Source organism: Lepidochelys kempii, chromosome 2, assembly GCF_965140265.1.
Source record: "Lepidochelys kempii isolate rLepKem1 chromosome 2, rLepKem1.hap2, whole genome shotgun sequence".
In the NCBI taxonomy this organism is placed as follows: Eukaryota; Metazoa; Chordata; order Testudines; family Cheloniidae; genus Lepidochelys; species Lepidochelys kempii.
Window position 1 is genome coordinate 64,924,023 of NC_133257.1, and position 18,326 is coordinate 64,942,348.

At 36.9% G+C, this 18,326-nt stretch overlaps 1 protein-coding gene across 13 annotated transcripts in view; it reads left to right on the forward strand.

Moving 5' to 3' along the window:
* Nucleotides 1–18,326, forward strand: part of ASPH (aspartate beta-hydroxylase) — a 207,705-nt gene that overhangs the window by 54,004 nt on the left and 135,375 nt on the right. The window contains exon 5 of one of the 13 annotated variants that reach the window (XM_073331044.1): nucleotides 3,726–5,842. The exons of the other annotated variants lie outside the window; for them this stretch is intronic. Coding sequence (XP_073187145.1) covers nucleotides 3,726–3,967 — 242 coding nt within the window. The 3' untranslated portion in view covers nucleotides 3,968–5,842. Of the gene's footprint in view, nucleotides 1–3,725; nucleotides 5,843–18,326 lie in introns of those variants that run through there. 13 annotated transcript variants of the gene reach the window in all.

Genomic DNA, 18,326 nt, shown 5'->3' on the forward strand with positions numbered 1-18,326 from the left:
CAAGGTCCTTCTCCTCCTTCATTACTTCTAATTGATGTGTCCCCATCTTATAATTAAAATTCTTGTTATTAATCCCTAAATGCATGACCTTACACTTCTCACTATTAAATTTCATCCTATTACTATTACTCCAGTTTACAAGGTCATCCAAATCCTCCTGTAGGATATCCTGGTCCTTCTCTAAATTGACAATACCTCCCAGCTTTGTATCGTCTGCAAACTTTATTAGAACACTCCCACTTTTTGTGCTGAGGTCAGTAATAAAAAGATTGGTACCAAAACTGATCCTTGAGGAACTCCATTGGTAACCTTCCTCCAGCCTGACAGTTCACCTTTCAGTAGGACCCGTTGTAGTCTCCCCTTTAATCAATTCCTTATCCACCTTTCAGTGTTCATATTGATCCCCATCTTTTCCAATTTAACTAATAATTCCCCATGTGGCACGGTATCAAACGCCTTACTGAAATGTAGGTAAATTAGATCCATTGCGTTTCCTTTGTCTAAAAAAATCTGTTACTTTCTCAAAGAAGGAGATCAGGTTGGTTTGGCACAATCTACCTTTTGTAAAACCATGTTTTATTTTGTCCCATTTACCATTGACTTCAATGTCCTTAACTAATTTCTCCTTCAAAATTTTTTCCAAGACCTTGCATACTACAGATGTCAAACTAACAGGCCTGTAGTTACCTGGATTACTTTTTTCCCCTTTCTTAAAAATAGGAACTATGTTAGCAATTCTCCAATCATACGATACAACTCCTGAGTTTACAGATTCATTAAAAATTCTTGCTAATAAGCTTGCAATTTCAGGTGCCAATTCCCTTAATATTCTTGGATGAAGATTATCTGGGCCCCCCGATTTAGTCCCATTAAGCTGTTTGAGTTTCACTTCTACCTCAGGTATGGTAATATCTACCTCCATATCCCCATTCCCATTTGTCATGCTACCATTATCCCTAAGATCCTCTTTAGCCTTATTAAAGACTGAGGCAAAGTATTTGTTTAGATATTGGGCCATGCCTAGGTTATCCTTAACCTCCACTCCATCCTCGGTTTAGTGGTCCCACTTCTTCTTTCTTTGTTTTCTTCTTATTTATATGGCTATAGAACCTTTTACTATTGGTTTTAATTCCCTTTGCAAAGTCCAACTCTACTTGACTTTTAGCCTTTCTCACTTTATCCCTACGTGTTCTGACCTCAATAAGGTAGCTTTCCTTGCTGATCCCTCCCATCTTCCACTCCCTGTATGCTTTCTGCTTTTTCTTAATCACCTCTCTGAGATGCTTGCTCATCCAGCTTGGTCTACAACTCCTGCCTATGAATTTTTTCCCCTTTCTTGGGATGCAGGCTTCCGATAGCTTCTGCAGCTTTGATTTAAAGTAATCCCAGGCCTCCTCTACCTTTAGATCCATAAGTTCATCAGTCCAATCCACTTTCCTAACTAATTTCCTTAATTTTTTAAAGTCAGCCCTTTTCAAATCAAAAACCCTAGTTGCAGATTTATTTTTGTTAATCCTTCCGTTCAGTTTGAACTGAATAAGCTCATGATCACTTGAGCCAAGATTATCCCCTACAACCATTTCTTCTATGAGGTCCTCACTACTCACCAAAACCAAATCTAAAATGGCATCCCCTCTAGTCAGTTCAGCAACTACTTGATGAAGGAATCCATCAGCTATCGCATCTAGGAAAATCTGAACCCTATTATTATTACTAGCACTCGTCCTCCAGTCTATATCTGGGAAGTTAGTCTCCCATGATCACACAGTTTCCATTAGTATTTACTTTATTAAAAACATTAAAAAATTATCCAAATTAGATCCCGGCGGTCTATAGCACACCATAAGCACTATCCCAGGGAGGCTCTAATAGTTTTCTTCCACAATGTAATTTTTGCCCAGACGGACTCTGTCTTATCCATTCCCTCGCTTCTTATTTCTTTACATTCTACCTCATCATTGATATACAATGCTACTCCACCACCTTCACCTTTATTTCGGTCTTTTCTAAACAGCACATACCCTTCAATACCTGTAGTCCAGTCATGACTACTATTCCAGCATGTTTCTGTTATCCCTATAATACCTGGTTTCACTTCATCTGTTGGGCTCCTGATCAGAGTCTTGCCCTGATATAGACCTCTCTATAGACCATCTTGGACTACCTGTTCCTCCTGAATCACCATGGTCTGGCTCTGTCCTTGGTCAGGGTCTACTTTGGTGGCCATTTCAACCTTCCATTCTCCAGTCCAGGGCAGGTCAGTATTCTCTTATGAGATGACAGTCTTGTTCCTCAAGGGCTTAGAGAAACTATATCCACAGGTCCACGTCCCAGTCCCCCGTGGGACCTAAATCTGGTTCTGTCCAGGCTCACACAGCTTCACTTTGAGCCATTGGCTTCTTGTTCGCTGCTGCTCTCCTGGAACATGGCCTTCCTAGTGGCAATTATGTCAGCTGGAAGGGTCTCTGAAATCAGAGCCCTGACTTCAGAACCCCCTTACACAATGTTCTTCAACTACAAGGTCCAGCTGCACCCCCATTTGGCCTTCTTGCCAAAGGTGGTGTCACCGTTCCACTACAGCCAGGACATTTTCTGCCTATCTTATTCCCGAAGCCCCACAGTTTGGATGAGGAACATGGTCTGCATGTGTTAGGCATGCCCTGGCCTTCTACATTGAAAGGACTAGACCCTTTCGCAAGTCAGCACAGCTATTTGTGGCAGAGGTGGACAGGATAAAAAGTCTGCCCATAACATCCCAAAGAATCTTGTCCTGGATAACTGCCTGCATCAGGTTTTGCTATGAGTAGGCAAAGCTTCCGCTGCCGACCATCTTGACGGCCTATTCCGTGAGAGTTCAGGATTTGTCAGCGGTCTTCCTCGCACAAGTTCTGATCCCAGACGTCTCCAGAGCTGTGACATGATCATCTGTTCATACCTTTGCTTCCCACTATGCTATCACCCAGCAGGCCTGGGACAACGCACACTTTGGGAAAGCAGTGTTACAATCAGCATGCCTGTGAACTCCAAGACCACCTTCAGGGATACTGCTTATGGGTCTCCTAACATGGAATCAACATGAGCAAGCACTCAAAGAAGAAAAAAAGGTTACATACCGTTTGTATGTGTTGTTTTTTGAGATGTGTTGCTCATGTCCGTTCCATGACAACCCACCCCACCCCTCTGTCAGAGTTGCCGCAAGAAGGAACTGAGAGGCGCCTTATACCGGCGAATGAGCGTGGGGCTCCAGGGGGCACTACGGCCAGCCCTATGGATACCATTAGGGGAAAAATCTCGGGCAGCTGCGCACATGAGTGTGCACATACCTAACATGGAATGGAAATGAGCAACACATCTTGAAGCACGAAAGTTAGGTAACTGTTTTTTTTCCTGAGACTGCTCCTGCCTTTTAATATTAAGTGCCACAAGAGACAAGATGAATATGAACATTATTCAGTTTGTTTACAGGGAGGAAGGTGTGAAAGAGGAACCAGATTTGCCTTGTTGCCTGAAGCATTGACATGGTGCATGTATTGTCCAAATTTGAATCTCTACTTCTTTGCAGAGTGACACTTTTTGTAACCTCTCTTCTATTTCTAATTAGCATTCCTGTAAAGACTGCTGTCTGTGACATGAGATGTCTTTCATAGATCCTTCTTCTTCAGTTTCCTTTTTCCACCTAACTGCTCTCCTTTTTTTCTCTCTCTCTTTCCTCTATTCTTGTGTAGGCTTGACCAAAGATGGCAGTAATGAAAATATTGATTCCCTTGAGGAAGTCCTTAATATTTTAGCAGAGGAAAGTTCTGATTGGTTTTATGGCTTCCTCTCATTTCTCTATGATGTAATGACTCCTTTTGAAATACTAGAAGAAGAAGAGAGCGAAGCTGCAGATGATGTTGATGGTACGTCACAGAATGAAGGGGTTCAGGGAAAAAAGACTTGCGTTATTGTGGATTTACAGAACCAGTGACTCATTCAGGGGCTAATTTTATTGGCTTGTGAAAATGTCCATGCAATCATCAATCTTAATATGACAGGGCTTTCTGGCAGTGGGTGGATTTAAAAAAACAAACCAAACTCTGAATGAACATTCTAAATATGAGCTAAAATCAGCCAGCCAGGTGATATAGTTTCACTACTTGAAAAGCCTTTCAGTGACTTTCTCCATTTTGTGACCAGGAGATTAACATTTACACAAATGTGTAATTATGCCTAGGATAAAATAACTAAATAAAAAGTATCTGCAGTTATGTAGCTGGCTTCTGTATGGTTTTGCTTCAATTTGTGCATTTTGTGCACTAAAGTTGGCAAACTAACTATAGTAAGCTGTACTGTTACCCCTTATAAACATTTGTCTTTCTAACGATCATTAATTGACGCATTTTGTAATAGGCTTGATTACAAGATATTCTGGCATGATTAATATGTTATGTAAATATATATTTATATGTTAATCCTTACTAATATAGCTATTATAAAAATGAGTGCTCTTATGAAATACCATATGATAAATTATTCATACCTTAAATTTAAAATTAATTTTGTGATTCACTGATTTCTCAGATACATGCTTTTTACCCATTTAATTAGAAGCACTGTATAGTGCTTGTAAAATGTGTAAAAATTATTTTGTTCTAGGTTAGTTAACATATCGTATTCAGGAAAGAGCATGTCAATATGTTTATCTAATTTGAAAGAAAGCTTTCAGTCAAATTTTTTGTATAATAATCACACCCTAAGGGCTGCTCTGATCTGTTTTCAAGGGGTTTTTTTAGTGAGCATTTTATGAAAGTGGGAAATTGTGAATATGTATTTCTTATGTAATGATGAAATATATTAAAGATTACTCCACACAAAATAGAATTTAATGTCTTCTATTTCTTGCGAAATTCAACAAACCTGATTCGATTTTTGCAAGGGTTAATCTGTTAAATTGTTTAATGTATGTTTCCAAAGTCTATTTTGGCATATATGGATTTGTTGATAGTGAAGGTAACTGCTGTAGATAGACAGGTTTTCAGTGGTGTTCAATCAGCTTCAGTTCTTATCTAGTTCAGAAACCTTGAACTGAGATCTCACCTTAAATTTACAAATATGGTATATTCATATAATTAATTCTTTGATATTTTAATGTTGAAAATACCATAAGCATTTTATTAATGATGCCTATTAACTTTGCTATGCTTACGTTTTTGTAAAAAAAATTCTGTTATGAAACTCGTATCTCAGGGTTTTAATTTGTCATATCCAGGCTGAAACTTAATGTGCTTTATTTTAAATGGATTTTGAATTGACACGGCCGTTTTAAAGATATATAAATAGTGTTGTAGCTCGGACAGCACTGATACATAATTCAAAATGAAACTAATGAAATTAAGTGTAGGTGGCATCTTGAACTGCAAGTAAATTGCAGAATGAGGTACGGAATTTGTCTTGAAATATTAGGGAACTGGAAACACCCAGAAAGGGCAATAATTACTTAGAGTAGGGTATAACTCAAAGAAACAAGATAAAATGAAGGGAGGGAAACGTTTGGTTGAGTGTCATGAACATTTATAAGCAATAAGACATATTAAGAATATAAGGGCGTTTTCCAAGCAAAATGGTGGAAGCTGAGGACGCTTAAAACAAAATTAGAGCAGTAGAAAATACTTTAGAAAACAGACAGGGGGGTAGACTATATGACCTACTAGAGCTTTTCAGTCTCTAGAATGGGATTTTTAAAAGTGCTCCTTTATTGGCTTAAACTCTGTTCCTGTTGAAGTTAACACTGTGTCTATACGGTGAATTAAGGTGTGACTGTAGCATGGGAAGGCATATCTGCATTAACTGTAATTTAGCCTGTGTGAGTAGTGAAGAAGATGTGGTGGTGCAGACTTCTGTGTGGGTTAGCAACCAGAGAACATATCCAGAGTCCTCAGTTGGCTTCTTATGGGACATAGCCAATACTGAAGTCACCACATCTCCACTACTGTCATGCACGGGCCTGATTACAGCAAGTGTGGGTATTCCTAACTGCACTACAATTACACAGGTGTAGATGTACCCTAAAATCCCATTGACATCAGTGGGAGCAGTGTTAAGTCAATGCTGAGCAGTTGTGAAATCCTACTCTTAAAGTCTATGATAAAACTTGTTTCGTTGCACTGAAATATGTTAATGGTTATCTAACGATGCGAGGGACTTCGGTCTTGGAGGTCCTAATACAAGTTTAGTGAGTTTTACTTTTACTTCAGTGTTTTTTAAAAATTAAATGTTTGTTTATTGTTGGGATTCCCTCCGAGACCTTTTCCATGCAGCTTATCCAGAACATCTTCTCTAGTTTTGGGAGAATACTTCATCTGGTTCTTCAGAAACTCAGTTCGACTCCACATTTCATCACTCAGGTTCCTTTATTTGGTGTACAGCAAAGCTACGCTGAGTAGATCAGACTCAAGCGTAGGGGCTGGGTATAGGGCGTACCACATATCCAAAGTTACACAGAAAACCTCTTCCTTTATATACATTTACATATATGTTTATGACATTGCATCACATGTTTTTGAATTGGCTTGATTACTTTTCAGGAATCTCTCCCTTTACAGCCTGCTCTTTCCATGTGCTGCTCATATAGAACCTGATTTTTACATTCTGTGTTTATCTTGTCCATTGTCCCCAGCATTGGGGTGTTCTGGCTTATCTTAGCTAGCGTAGACATCATGACTTCAACGTACTGCTTGTTAAGCCCCTATTTACAGTCTAACCTTCCATTCACCTTCCTAGTCATGCCCATTAAGAAATACTGCAAGTTACTTATGTCAAGTCAGGCCTACAGTTATATTCAAGTAAGCAAGCGAATAGTTAGAACTGAAACTCAATTCCATCATGTCTAAGTACAAACAATATGCTTGAGCCTTACATAGTTTGTTCTGAAATGCCCATGTAACAAAATGGTGGGTTAAAGCCTAAACTTAAGGTTAGCATATTTCAGGTTCCCAAAAAGAGGACACTGCAGAAGGAGGGACCTGGGGGGAGGAGAGGGCAGAAGGGGGAGCTGAGAAGGGAGGACAGTTGGGAATGCTGGAGGGGGTAGCTGTAGCAGGGGTACTCACTGGAGGGGATGGGGGGCAGGGAGCAGTGTTGTTGTCTGTCACTGTGGCAGAGTGGCTGGCCCAAGCTCAGGATGCAGCGACAGCCATCAGTCAGTGCCTTCCTGTGGGCCCTCTTGCCCAGGGATGAGATCCAGGACCTGGATGGATGGGATCTAGCGGCTGGGGCTTGCAGGAAAATAGACCAGTTAGCTGCAGGGTACGGATCAATTGGAAAGCAGACCAGTTGGGGGTCTTTCTGAGCTGCAGCTTGTGTGCTCTGCAAAAATCTAGGACACTTCCTGTTTATAAAGTCCCCCTTGGACAGAGAAAAGAGACTCAAAAAAAGAGGCTTTGTCCAGGAAAAGCCAAACATATGATTATCCTTTGTGACTTAATTCATTTTTTAAATGCATTTGGAATATTAAAATCACAAAAGCCAAAGAAATGTGTAAAATGTGCAAAATTTCATTTACTTCCACATAATACATTGATGCAATCTAAAATACGTTCAGAGAAGAGAGCCGGGTTACATGTAACAGTTGAAGTTAAGTGATAATACATATTTTAATGGCACGTATATGCCGCATAAATAATAAATTCTCAGTTTATTTTGTAGTCCTAAATGAAAGAATACTGTTCTGTGAGATCTTGTTAATGTGACATGAACTGAACTCACATCCTATACCATGTTATTAATTTTACTGTGAAGATTTATGACTAAATATTTTCCCTTGGGATACATTTATGATGGTCTTCATCTTTCTCAAAAGGTTATTTTTAATAAGGTGCATGGAGTTGCATCAAATAAGTGTCCTATTGCTTTAAAAAAGCTGCAGTTAATGATTCTCTTCACCTCTCCAGAATTTTTATGAACAATATTTCTGGATGCCCTTCTCTGTTCTGCTCCCTTATGCTTTCCATAGATGGAAAATTTCATAACATTCAAAATTGCAAACAGTTATCAGAATTCAAGTCCACAACCTACAAACAAGATATTATATGACAAATTGCATTTGTAAAATTGTTAGGTTTTCCAGAGAGCTCAGAAAAGAGTTGGGGCTAAATAACTTCAAAAACTAGGCTTGCTGACCCTCAGTTGAATGGGTTGGATCTGAAAATGACTGGTTATGAGGTTTCAAACAGAAATCTTAATTGTAAATATGAAATACGATTCTTCTAACTTGTGCAATCTTCTATAATTTTATTCTAGAAGAGAAAATCAGGTTAATTCTGTGATTTATCATTTTTGTTTTCTACACAATGGTTAGGAGGAGCACTGTTAAAAAAAACTTAACTTCTGATCAGCTTATTAAAAATACTATTTAGTGATCTGAGATGGTGGATGCTGGGAAGTCCTTAATCTTTCTGCATAAGCTTTTGCTTGCTTTTCTGTGATACTAATAAAAATGAGTTACATAAAAGTTATAGTTTTGTTCCACCCACAAAAATTGTAATGGCTGATAATATATTGAAAGGCTGAACCCCTGATTTCTGTGACACCTTCAACAGTATTTAATGTGAAAGTGTAAGCAATTTTTTTTTAAGAGACCATGTTTAGAATGTCTGGAATCAGTTATATTAAAGTTGAATAAAATGAACTAAGAAATGTTTATATATCTTTTGAGATTACTGTTGCATATATTTTGGAGCTTTTTAAAAAAAGTACCTTTCAAATTTTCACTCTTAAACTTTTTCAAGGGCAGTTGGTTATAGGACCGCTCATTCTTAAGTAACATTTCATAATTTTGTATCATTAGTTAGTCTCCAGTGACTTACCTTAGAAGAAATTAAAATTTTGTGAATTATTCATTTAGGTTACATGTGGGGGTTGGAAAGGAAGGGAAAGGCATTGAATGATTAGGGAACATTTTAATTGCAGCTTCGGTTAGTAAAAATGGTAGGATAGAACAAATCCATTTTTAAAACGTTTTTTGCTTAATACTTTGAGATCAAAAAGTCTGTCAGTGTGGTTCAGTCAGTCTGCACTGATGTGTTTCCCAACTCCATAGCCATCCATCAAGGTAGTTTTCTGTAGAAATTAATGCATTTCATGCTGCTGCACCACTACCAAGGGGTTTTTCAATCAGTTTTCACAGTTGTGTTGCACTTATGAACGGTTCCACTCTGATGAGGCTAACAAAGAGAAAAGACTTACTTCTTGGACTTTGTTTCTACTTGGCAAACAAGATGCAATACTCATACATCTGTGATTTATCTTCACAAAGAAAAGCCAATTTTTAAAGCCCAATTCTTTCTATTCAGAGAGAAGATAGATAATCTGAGCTATGAATGTTCTCTAATAACATACATTCCGTCCCAGATATTCTTGGGATCCGTACAATTGCGGGAAGTGTTTTAATAGATTTTTAGGTCAACATCCTTCAGCTCAGAAACCCTGATCAGATGTACCATGGCTACGACTCAGTTCTTCCTTTCATGGTTAGGTGAACAGGCAAGCAAGAGAGTCTTGAGAGAAGCTTACTCTGAATGACTTGACAGCAGTTCCTGCAATCCTCTGTTATGCTAGCTGTGTAAACTACAAAGCTGTCTTTCATTTGAGAGTGTGGGAAGAACATCTTTCCAAGCTCTGATTTGCCTGTTTACCTGAAGGACATGTGAAACTTGGTAGCAAATAGAATCCAACTTAAGGTAGGTGGTAGCCTTTTATAAGCAAACTATTTTGGTTGAGCAGAAGGCCATACAATTCCAATATAGTAAATTGCAGAAGTAAAATAAATGATATGAACAAGATAAAAAAAAAACATAAATTAGTTTTCTCTTGTGGTTCTTGTGTGGAGTATAGATAGATGTGTAAAATTCAGAGATCAAGATCGGTGGATTTATAATATAAAGATTAACTTCTTGCTTGGAAACTTACTTTTTGCGTTCTTAGTTCCACAATTTAAATATCTTCCTTTGTTAATCTTCTGTTAGAGAGAAACTTTTTGTATGCAAGCTAAAGATGGTTAGTTTGGGAAACTACTTGGTGGTGGACTGACATGAAACTCTTTTTTCTTTCTGCTACCCTGATGTGTCTGGAACTTTCTGGGGTATGGCAACAAATATGTTCAGACTGAATGTGAACTACAAAACTTATTTCTAAGTATTAAAGTGTAGCCTTTGATGTTTACTTACAGTTCTAGTAAATGTGCTTTACCTTTGTAGAACAAGGATAGTAATAAATAATGTCAATGTCAGTAATGGATTTGAGATAATTTAACTCTTAAAATTTCATTAAACTGTACTAAAGCTTTAATATCGCTAATTATTAAGTTCAGCATTGTGACTCCTGGGAAAACAGGACTTTCTTTTGTTAGAAACTCGCTCAGAAATATTTACATTTTACCTTCTTAAAAAAAAAAAAAATCCACCTAAGAGTTGTAAACTGATGGGGGAATGTCCTCTGGATTCTAAATGTATAGGACCAAATCATGCTGTCAGTATTCAAACAGAAATCCCCATCAACTGGGAGTTCTGCTTAAAAATCGGTGACATTTTATGAGCATTTTTATGTGCATTTTTTAAAAAAAAAGAGAGAGAAAATTACCATCCTTAATTATTTATTTATTTTTGAATAACCACTGGTTTAGTAGACCCTACCAAAAAAAAAAAGAAAAAATCCTTGAAATACAAAACAACAAACACTGCTACAGCAGTTCTCTTCAGATCTATACTGACCTCAATTTAATGAAACTGACTCTCAAAGGCACTTCATAAGTGTATTCAGTCATGTTAGTTTAAATGTTTAGAAAAAAATGAACATTTTGTCAAATAAAACATGAGAAGTAAATTGTTTTTTAATTATTTATTTTTAAAGAGTGAAACTTGGAAGTTTCCAAGAAGGTATTGTACATCAGAATATAAAGTGCGAACATCTTTAAAATGATATCCTTTAGAAGTTTCATTTTGTTTTAAATACTCTAACTATTCTTTGTCTTTAAATGTTGTTGTTTCTGAATTAATAGTACTTGTGTATTGTTTCTCTAGTGATGAAATGCTTGAGGTGCTTTATTCGTGTGATTCATTCTACATTTTCTTTTGTATTAAAAAAAAAATGTGTGATACAAGCATAAGAATTTAAGAATCCCTTGTGTGTAATGTTTTAAAAGTTAGTGTCAGTTAAGTAGAGTTTTGTAGTACCAAGTTGACTAACATTAGGCATTATGAAAAGACACTATATTTATAGTAATATTTGTTTTTACATAATTTAGTAAGCAGCTTGTAAAAAGATTTGCAGAAGTCTCCAAATCTGTCATAAAACTTGAAAATAGTATGTGTGGCAAGGCACCCTTTCTGTCTCGCTGGACTTAGCGCTCCCTCCTCTGGCAGGGACAGGGCCTGGGGTAAATCAGCCCCACTCTGGAGCATGTCTGTCTTCCCTCTCTGGGGTTTGTTTCTCAGAGCCTTCCCAGTAAGCCTCAGGGCAGGCCTGAGGAGTGGTCCTCGGCCAAACACAAAAGAAAACAAGTCTATAACGCACCGATTCTAAAGGGGAATAACTTTCCCTGGCCCCCTCACTGGGGCAGGTGTTGTCCTGTCGCTGGCCCTGGGGTGTCAGTCCTGCCCCTAAACAGGCACTGGGTTTGGGTGTCTCCCCTCTGGGGAGGAGCGCACTCTCTCAACTGGAGAAACCTATCTCTATGCTGCCACCAGCCTTGCAGCAGTTTGTCCTCTCCTCACCAGAATAGATATTTTTTTTTAAACAGGTTTCAGGCAGCCCTTAATTGGACTCAGGTGTCCCTAATTGACCTGAAGTAACCGTTTCCCAGTTTGTAGGAAAAAGGGCCTTTAGCATTCTAGGGCTAACATATCTGTTTTCCCAGACCCTCCTGCAGCCATCCAGCCTGACTTTGTCACATATGTTTATCACATATGATTGAAATGGTAGTAATACTGACTTTTACAATATATGCCTTCAAATTTATGAAAACTATATTTTAGTATCTTCTAAAAAATGTGGTATGTACAGCCAAAACAAAACAAACTTTTCAGGAAAAGTTACTGATTTGGTTGAAATCTTTCTTGTGGCTAGCTGTTTGTTTATGTATGTATGAATGTATGTAGCAGTGTGGTATAGGTTTGATTTCAGCTATTGCATCGTTCTCCTAGAAAGGTGTAACTATAATATGTTAATGTTAACCATGTGAGGCATTAACTGCTTGATATGCGGTAAGGGTTTTGTTTTGTTGAAATCATATTTGTTTACCATAATAATTCTCTCTAACAAAACAAAACTAATATTGATGCCAAAAGTTGTAAAGCATTCAAATCAGATCGAAATAGAGTAGTAATTTTAAAGTATGTTTGTTCTTGTTTTAAGTGTTTAGAGATATTTTATTGTAGAATTCTGTGACCAAGAATGATAGACATGGCTTTGATTTGGAAATACTATTAGTTGGCTTGCTAAATAGAGGGGAATGTAAAATTTGCGCAGCTGAGGGCTGCATTAAGAACTTGCTCAGAACTTGAGGATTGTTCTTTGTCTACATAAAAAGAGTTGGATTGCAGCAAATTATGGGTATTTATAAACAAGTGAAACATCCATAAAATACAAACAGGGTATTCGCTGAGCTCTCTCCCTATGGAGTATGCACATTTCAATTAGAAATAAAATTTTAAATTACTGATCTTTTGGGAGAAAGGTACAATTAAGTTCTGTACATTTTTTTCCTAATTAAATCACTCTCTTATTTATGCAAAAAGCTTTTGAAATAACCAGGTTTTTTTACCATTTTAAATTATTAAACAGCTTAAAATGTGTTTTCATATCTACTTGCTTCATAAGTTTGCTGAATACATTTTATTACTTCTGCTATCTCCATCAGCTCAATAGTACTCCTCCTTTTGCTTCAACTGAGTGATTTATTTGGTTCTTGTAAGTTTATTCGCTGGAGACAGTAAAGTTACACAAGTATAATTTTGCCAGCCAAGTAGGCCTTAACTATTTTATCACTGATAAATCATGAGGCGAGAACACAGTTTGGCTTTCAGATCTCAGGTCAAGTTTGCAGGGCCAGCAGTTCAAAGTCTTTTTCAGTACAATAAAGACATTTTTTTGTCAGTTTTCAGCACAAAGTACGCAGTTTAACTGTAGAGGCCAAAAGTATTCATATAATCGATTGGTGGATACGTTTAGTAGTTTGAAAGTTGTTTCAGTTAAAGTACCTATAGCCCCAGACACATACTGTACTTGGTCTTCATCTCACTGGCTGGCTATGCCGTAGCAGATTACACAATGTCTACTGAAGTAAGCTTGCTCATCGGTAGGGAAGGCTGCCATCACCATGGTGGTAATGGTCTAATTCTCCTTTTATTGCTGTCTGTGTGATGGGTGCAGGGGTCTGCTTATGCTTGGTATTTGTGGGACTCATTTAACTGTTCCATGAACATCTTACCCTAATTTGAGCCCAGTCCTGCAATCCATGCTGTCTCCAACAAATGGAAGTACAGTAAAGAGTTCTTATTTTAACAAATATATTACTCAAAATATATTTAGAAATGGTTGGCATTTGGAAGAAATCTGGAACTCTACCATAAAGAGCCAATGAAATGTTGTTGCTTTAGATTGGTAAATTATGTATGTTGTTTGCTTAATGTATTGAATATCACAAAATATGTTTATAACCTGTTTCCATCTTACAAACATCAGGAGAGGAGCCAGGAGGGGTAGACAAGAGAAAAGCTAAGGCCAAAGGTACTTAATGCTTTTTGTCAGTGAGTTTGGTGCAAATAATTTCTAATGCCTGAAATGCATGAGATTTGCAAACCAGGTAATTGAACTCTGGCTACTAATGCTAGATGTGATGGTTGTCTTTTCAGTTGGAGACGCAGCAAACAAATACCCTGCAAATTATCTCAGTCAGAATTTCAAATTCCATTTATCCATCTGCAGCTAATTTGAGTGCTTTCCTAATCCAGGATATAATTAACTATAAATCTATTCAAAAACACTTTGTGCAAGTTTTTTGCATGATTTCGCTGAGTATGACTTACAACTTTGTTATTTCATACTGTGTATGTAGAAAGATACATTTTGAATATATGCCATGATTTTGCTTTGTCCTTAATCCTCTTCGGTGACATCTTTACTGTTTTCAGATATTTAAGGGATTTATTGATCTTCGGGCAGAAGAGGGACCATTAGGATCATATAGTCTGGTTATTTACTGAACATAAACCATAGAATTTCATCCAGTAATTCTTCAGTGTGGTTTAGAAATTAAAGTAGAGTTTAGTGGTTGTTCCTATTATAATTGGATGTTGTTTCTAGGGTTGTTTGCAATTCTAGTCTAATTTGAAGAAAGATTATTCCCGGCGAATGTATTGCATCTACTACTCTGTACTGGGCAGCCTGTTTGTTGAATGTAACAAACTTTACATCATCATTGGTTATAATTTTTTCCTCTAAGGCTAGAGTACCAAATTATTTTTTTGTTAATTTACAGTGGAAAGATTGTTAGAAAAAATGTCTACTGGAGAAAGCTCTCATGCACATATGAATACTGTTTTTTCTTATCCTTGCATGCCAGCTGAAATGTATAGCTTTTGTTTTGCATTGTGTTTGGAATAACTTGTTTTGAAAATATTAATAAATGAGCCATTTAATTACTTGTTCTGTTTGGGTTCTTCCTAAAGAATTGTATGGTATTGTAGTGAAGGAATGTTATGAAATGCCTTTAGTCTTTGTACATCCTGTAGAGAACCTGTTGAGAGGATATATAGTGGCTGAATTATAAGTTTTATGAATTGAAAGAGTATATTCTTTTCATATACAGAAAACGTAATGAGAAGGTACAGGTAATCAGTTAGTAATACACTACATTACAGCTTTCGCTATTATTTACTCTGGCAAAACTTCCGGTAGGCTTTAAGGGTAAACTTTCCTGAGTAAGAATTGAATATCTGCTTCTGTTAAATTACATAGGTAAAAAATTACTATTGCTTTTAATAGGAAGAGGACCAGACTAATTTCTTTTATTTGTAGGTGTGAACAGGGTTGAAAGTAAATTACTTTTTTCTATGCTAAACTCGTCATAGTAAGCAAAACATTTTTCTAGTTTCTAGGTTTATGTATGAAGTGGAAAGGTATTTTGACAGATGATTTTTTTTTGCACAAAGTATGAAAATAGCATCAGAGTAAGTTTATTTTGCTGAATCACCTTTTCTGCATATTGTTAAGGAAATTAAATATTAAATCCTAATGACAATTGAGGACAAACATTAGTGTAAACCAGGGGTGGCCAGCCTGAGAAGGAGCCAGAATTTACCAATGTACATTGCCAAAGAGCCACAGTAATATGTCAGCAGCCCCCCATTAGTTCCCCCATCCCGCTCCCAGTGCCTCCCATCCACCGGCAGTCCCATGGATCAACACCTCTCCCTGCCTCCCCACACCTCCCAATCAGCTGTTTGGTGGCATACAGGAGGCTCGGGTGAGGGTGGAAGGAGAAGGAGCAATGGCATGGCAGGCTCAGAGAAGGGGGCAGGAAGGGGTGGAGTGGGGGCAGGGCCTGTGGCAGAGCCAGGGGTTGAGCAGTGAGCACCCCCTGGCACATTGGAAAGTTGGCACTTGTAGCTCCAGCCTCGGAGTTGGTGCCTATACAAGGAGCCACATATTACCTCTAAGAGCCGCATGTGGCTTTGGAGCCACAGGTTGGCCACCCCTAAACATTCCCTCCCCGTTTGAAAATTTCTACCAGTTTCAAATACCTTACAGTAGTATTCCCCTTTTTAAAATATAACTGATAATCTTTTTTTGTGTGTGTACTTTCAGTAGTTGAGAAGGCTGTGTTGATCTGCTTTGTTAGCATGTTATCTGAATGTTGCATCATAGTCCTAAGCTATTCTAATTTAAATAAATAAGACAAATTAAGTATGAAAGGGACAATGTCAAGATAAAAATCAGAATAAAAATGTATGTATATTAATGCTATTGATTAAAATGCCAAGATTTTAAAATCAGATTTACCCCTCATGCTGTTCATTTGCGTTTCATTGTACAATGAAACTAGACGGATCAGTTTGGGGTTTTTTTGTTTTTTTTTGTTTGTTTGTTTGTTTTACAATCAGTTTCTAGTACTCCCTATTCTGGTTTTAATTTACTAACAGTGTTGATGTAGTCTCAAACTTTTTCCTATTCAAATTAATTTTTTTTGTAATCTTTGGCCTAACTAAGGTGACAGTGTCCCTAAAGTGTTATGCTATTGATATTAGTTACTGTAAATTTCCTTGCTGATCTATGAGGTTGAAAAATCATTAGTAGATCTTGTTTTAAAGAAGGTAGTCTTACAAATACAATGCTTTATCATGTAAGATTCAAAGTACCAGGATCAAAGAGGTGTTAGACAAAGTAATTGAAAAGTCTGAGTGTTCCGTAAAAGTAAATTAACGGTATCAGGTATAGAAAAGTAGTTTTATTAGTGGATGAAATTGAAAATACAGCAGTTTAATATAAGATGCTTATTTTCTGCATCTGCTCCATGATTTCAGACTTCAGTATTAAACTCAGATCTAATTTGTTTAGTTTTATAAATGTATTAATAGCTTTAAATTGCAGTCCTAATTAACAAATCTTTAGGCATCAAGATCTCTTTCTGCATAAATATTTCATTAATTTTGTTATGGGTTAATTAGAATAAAAAGTAATCTGCTAGCTATGCCAGCATTAGATGGGGGAAAAATAATATGGGTGGTCATCTTAGATTATTCAGGTTTGGAGCTGCAATTGTCATTGAATTATGCAGATAAGTTGCACAAAATTGTGTTCAATGATCTAAACGTGCTCTTAATTAACGTTTTTCATTTTTTAAATGAAAATCTGAAAAGTAAAAGAAGCAATTAAAGAACCACTCAAGAAAATAAGAGAGAGAGAAGCATCCAGGAAGAAGGAAAACAAAGTTGTAGAAAAGAAAAAGAAGGCCATGGAAGGAAAAGTTGCTGACCAAAAGGTTAAGAAAGTTGTTGAGGTGGCTAAATTGAAGAAAGATTCTGACAAGGTTAAAAAAGACAAAGGCAAGGAAAATGAAAAATCAGGAATAGACAAAAATGTGAAACCCAATGAAACTATGAAGAAATCAGCCACTGAAAAGGAGGTTACCCCTTCTCAAGCAGGGAAAGACACAGTAACTAAAAAGATAACTAAAATCCCTTCCGGAGTTTCTGAAAATTCAGCAAAGGAAGATGAGAAGAAAAAACAGAAATAGGAGTTTGATGGTGAGAAAAATTCAGTGTATTGGTAACATAATTTAGTGTATTAGTAACAATTTTTCTGAAAGTCATTAGTGTGAGTGACAGTTATGCAGACTGCTTATGTGTGTACTTGCATTTGTAAACACACAACAAATATATCTGCTGTGGAGCTCAAATGTGTACATAATGTATTTGATCACAAGTCCTGTACATTAAAAATTGTTGGTATAGCTTTGAAATCTGACTTTTTTCTTTTTTACATAAAATATCAAACCAATCTAACCCTTTAAATATATGTCTCTTGCTTTGTATTAAAGTTACATTTTTCTTGTAGATATGTGAAGCGTGTAAAAACATTGTGGATCATATGTAGAAGTTTATTAATGTATTATTTAGAGGTCAACCTGGACATTACGCAAGTGTTGAAAATTCCTGTTGTAAGAAACTAATTCTCATTTCATTAGAAGACATGCAAACTAGAAATAGTGTCAAGAAACACATTTGTCACAGTCTGATGCTTTTGAGTGCTGTAATGTTTTTCAATGGTCCTGTGACCGTTTGCTTTGTATTGCTATTACTATGCTAAATTACTGTTGTGTTGGCTTCATGTTTTGTCTGAAACCTTTGTTAGGTCACTATGGGTGAGATTTTCAAAAGTATTCAGCAGCCAAAATTGGGGGCAGATTTTCAAAAGTGCTCAGAAGCCAGCAGCTCCCTTCTCAATGGAAGCTTCTGGGCACTTACTGCTTTTGAAAATCTAGCCACTTACTGAGATGTCTAAATGGGAGTTGTTGCTTGCTGATCAAATTTCAGGAAGCTAACATTGTACCATTATTTGTATTTTGGCTGGACTGGGTTAGAGAACAGACTTGTGTATTGTAGCCACTCATAGAATAGCTTATTCCTACAATAATTCTAAATGTTCTACTTCTGTACATTAGCTCACTTTTTGGATTGGTATTTTATTGTTTTATTTTCAGCAATGAAGAGTGAGAAGTATCCAAGAGTCTTATTAATTGGGGTAAATAGGGTATTACAAACTTTCTTCAGAAATAGTGTATTTCAGTGTGT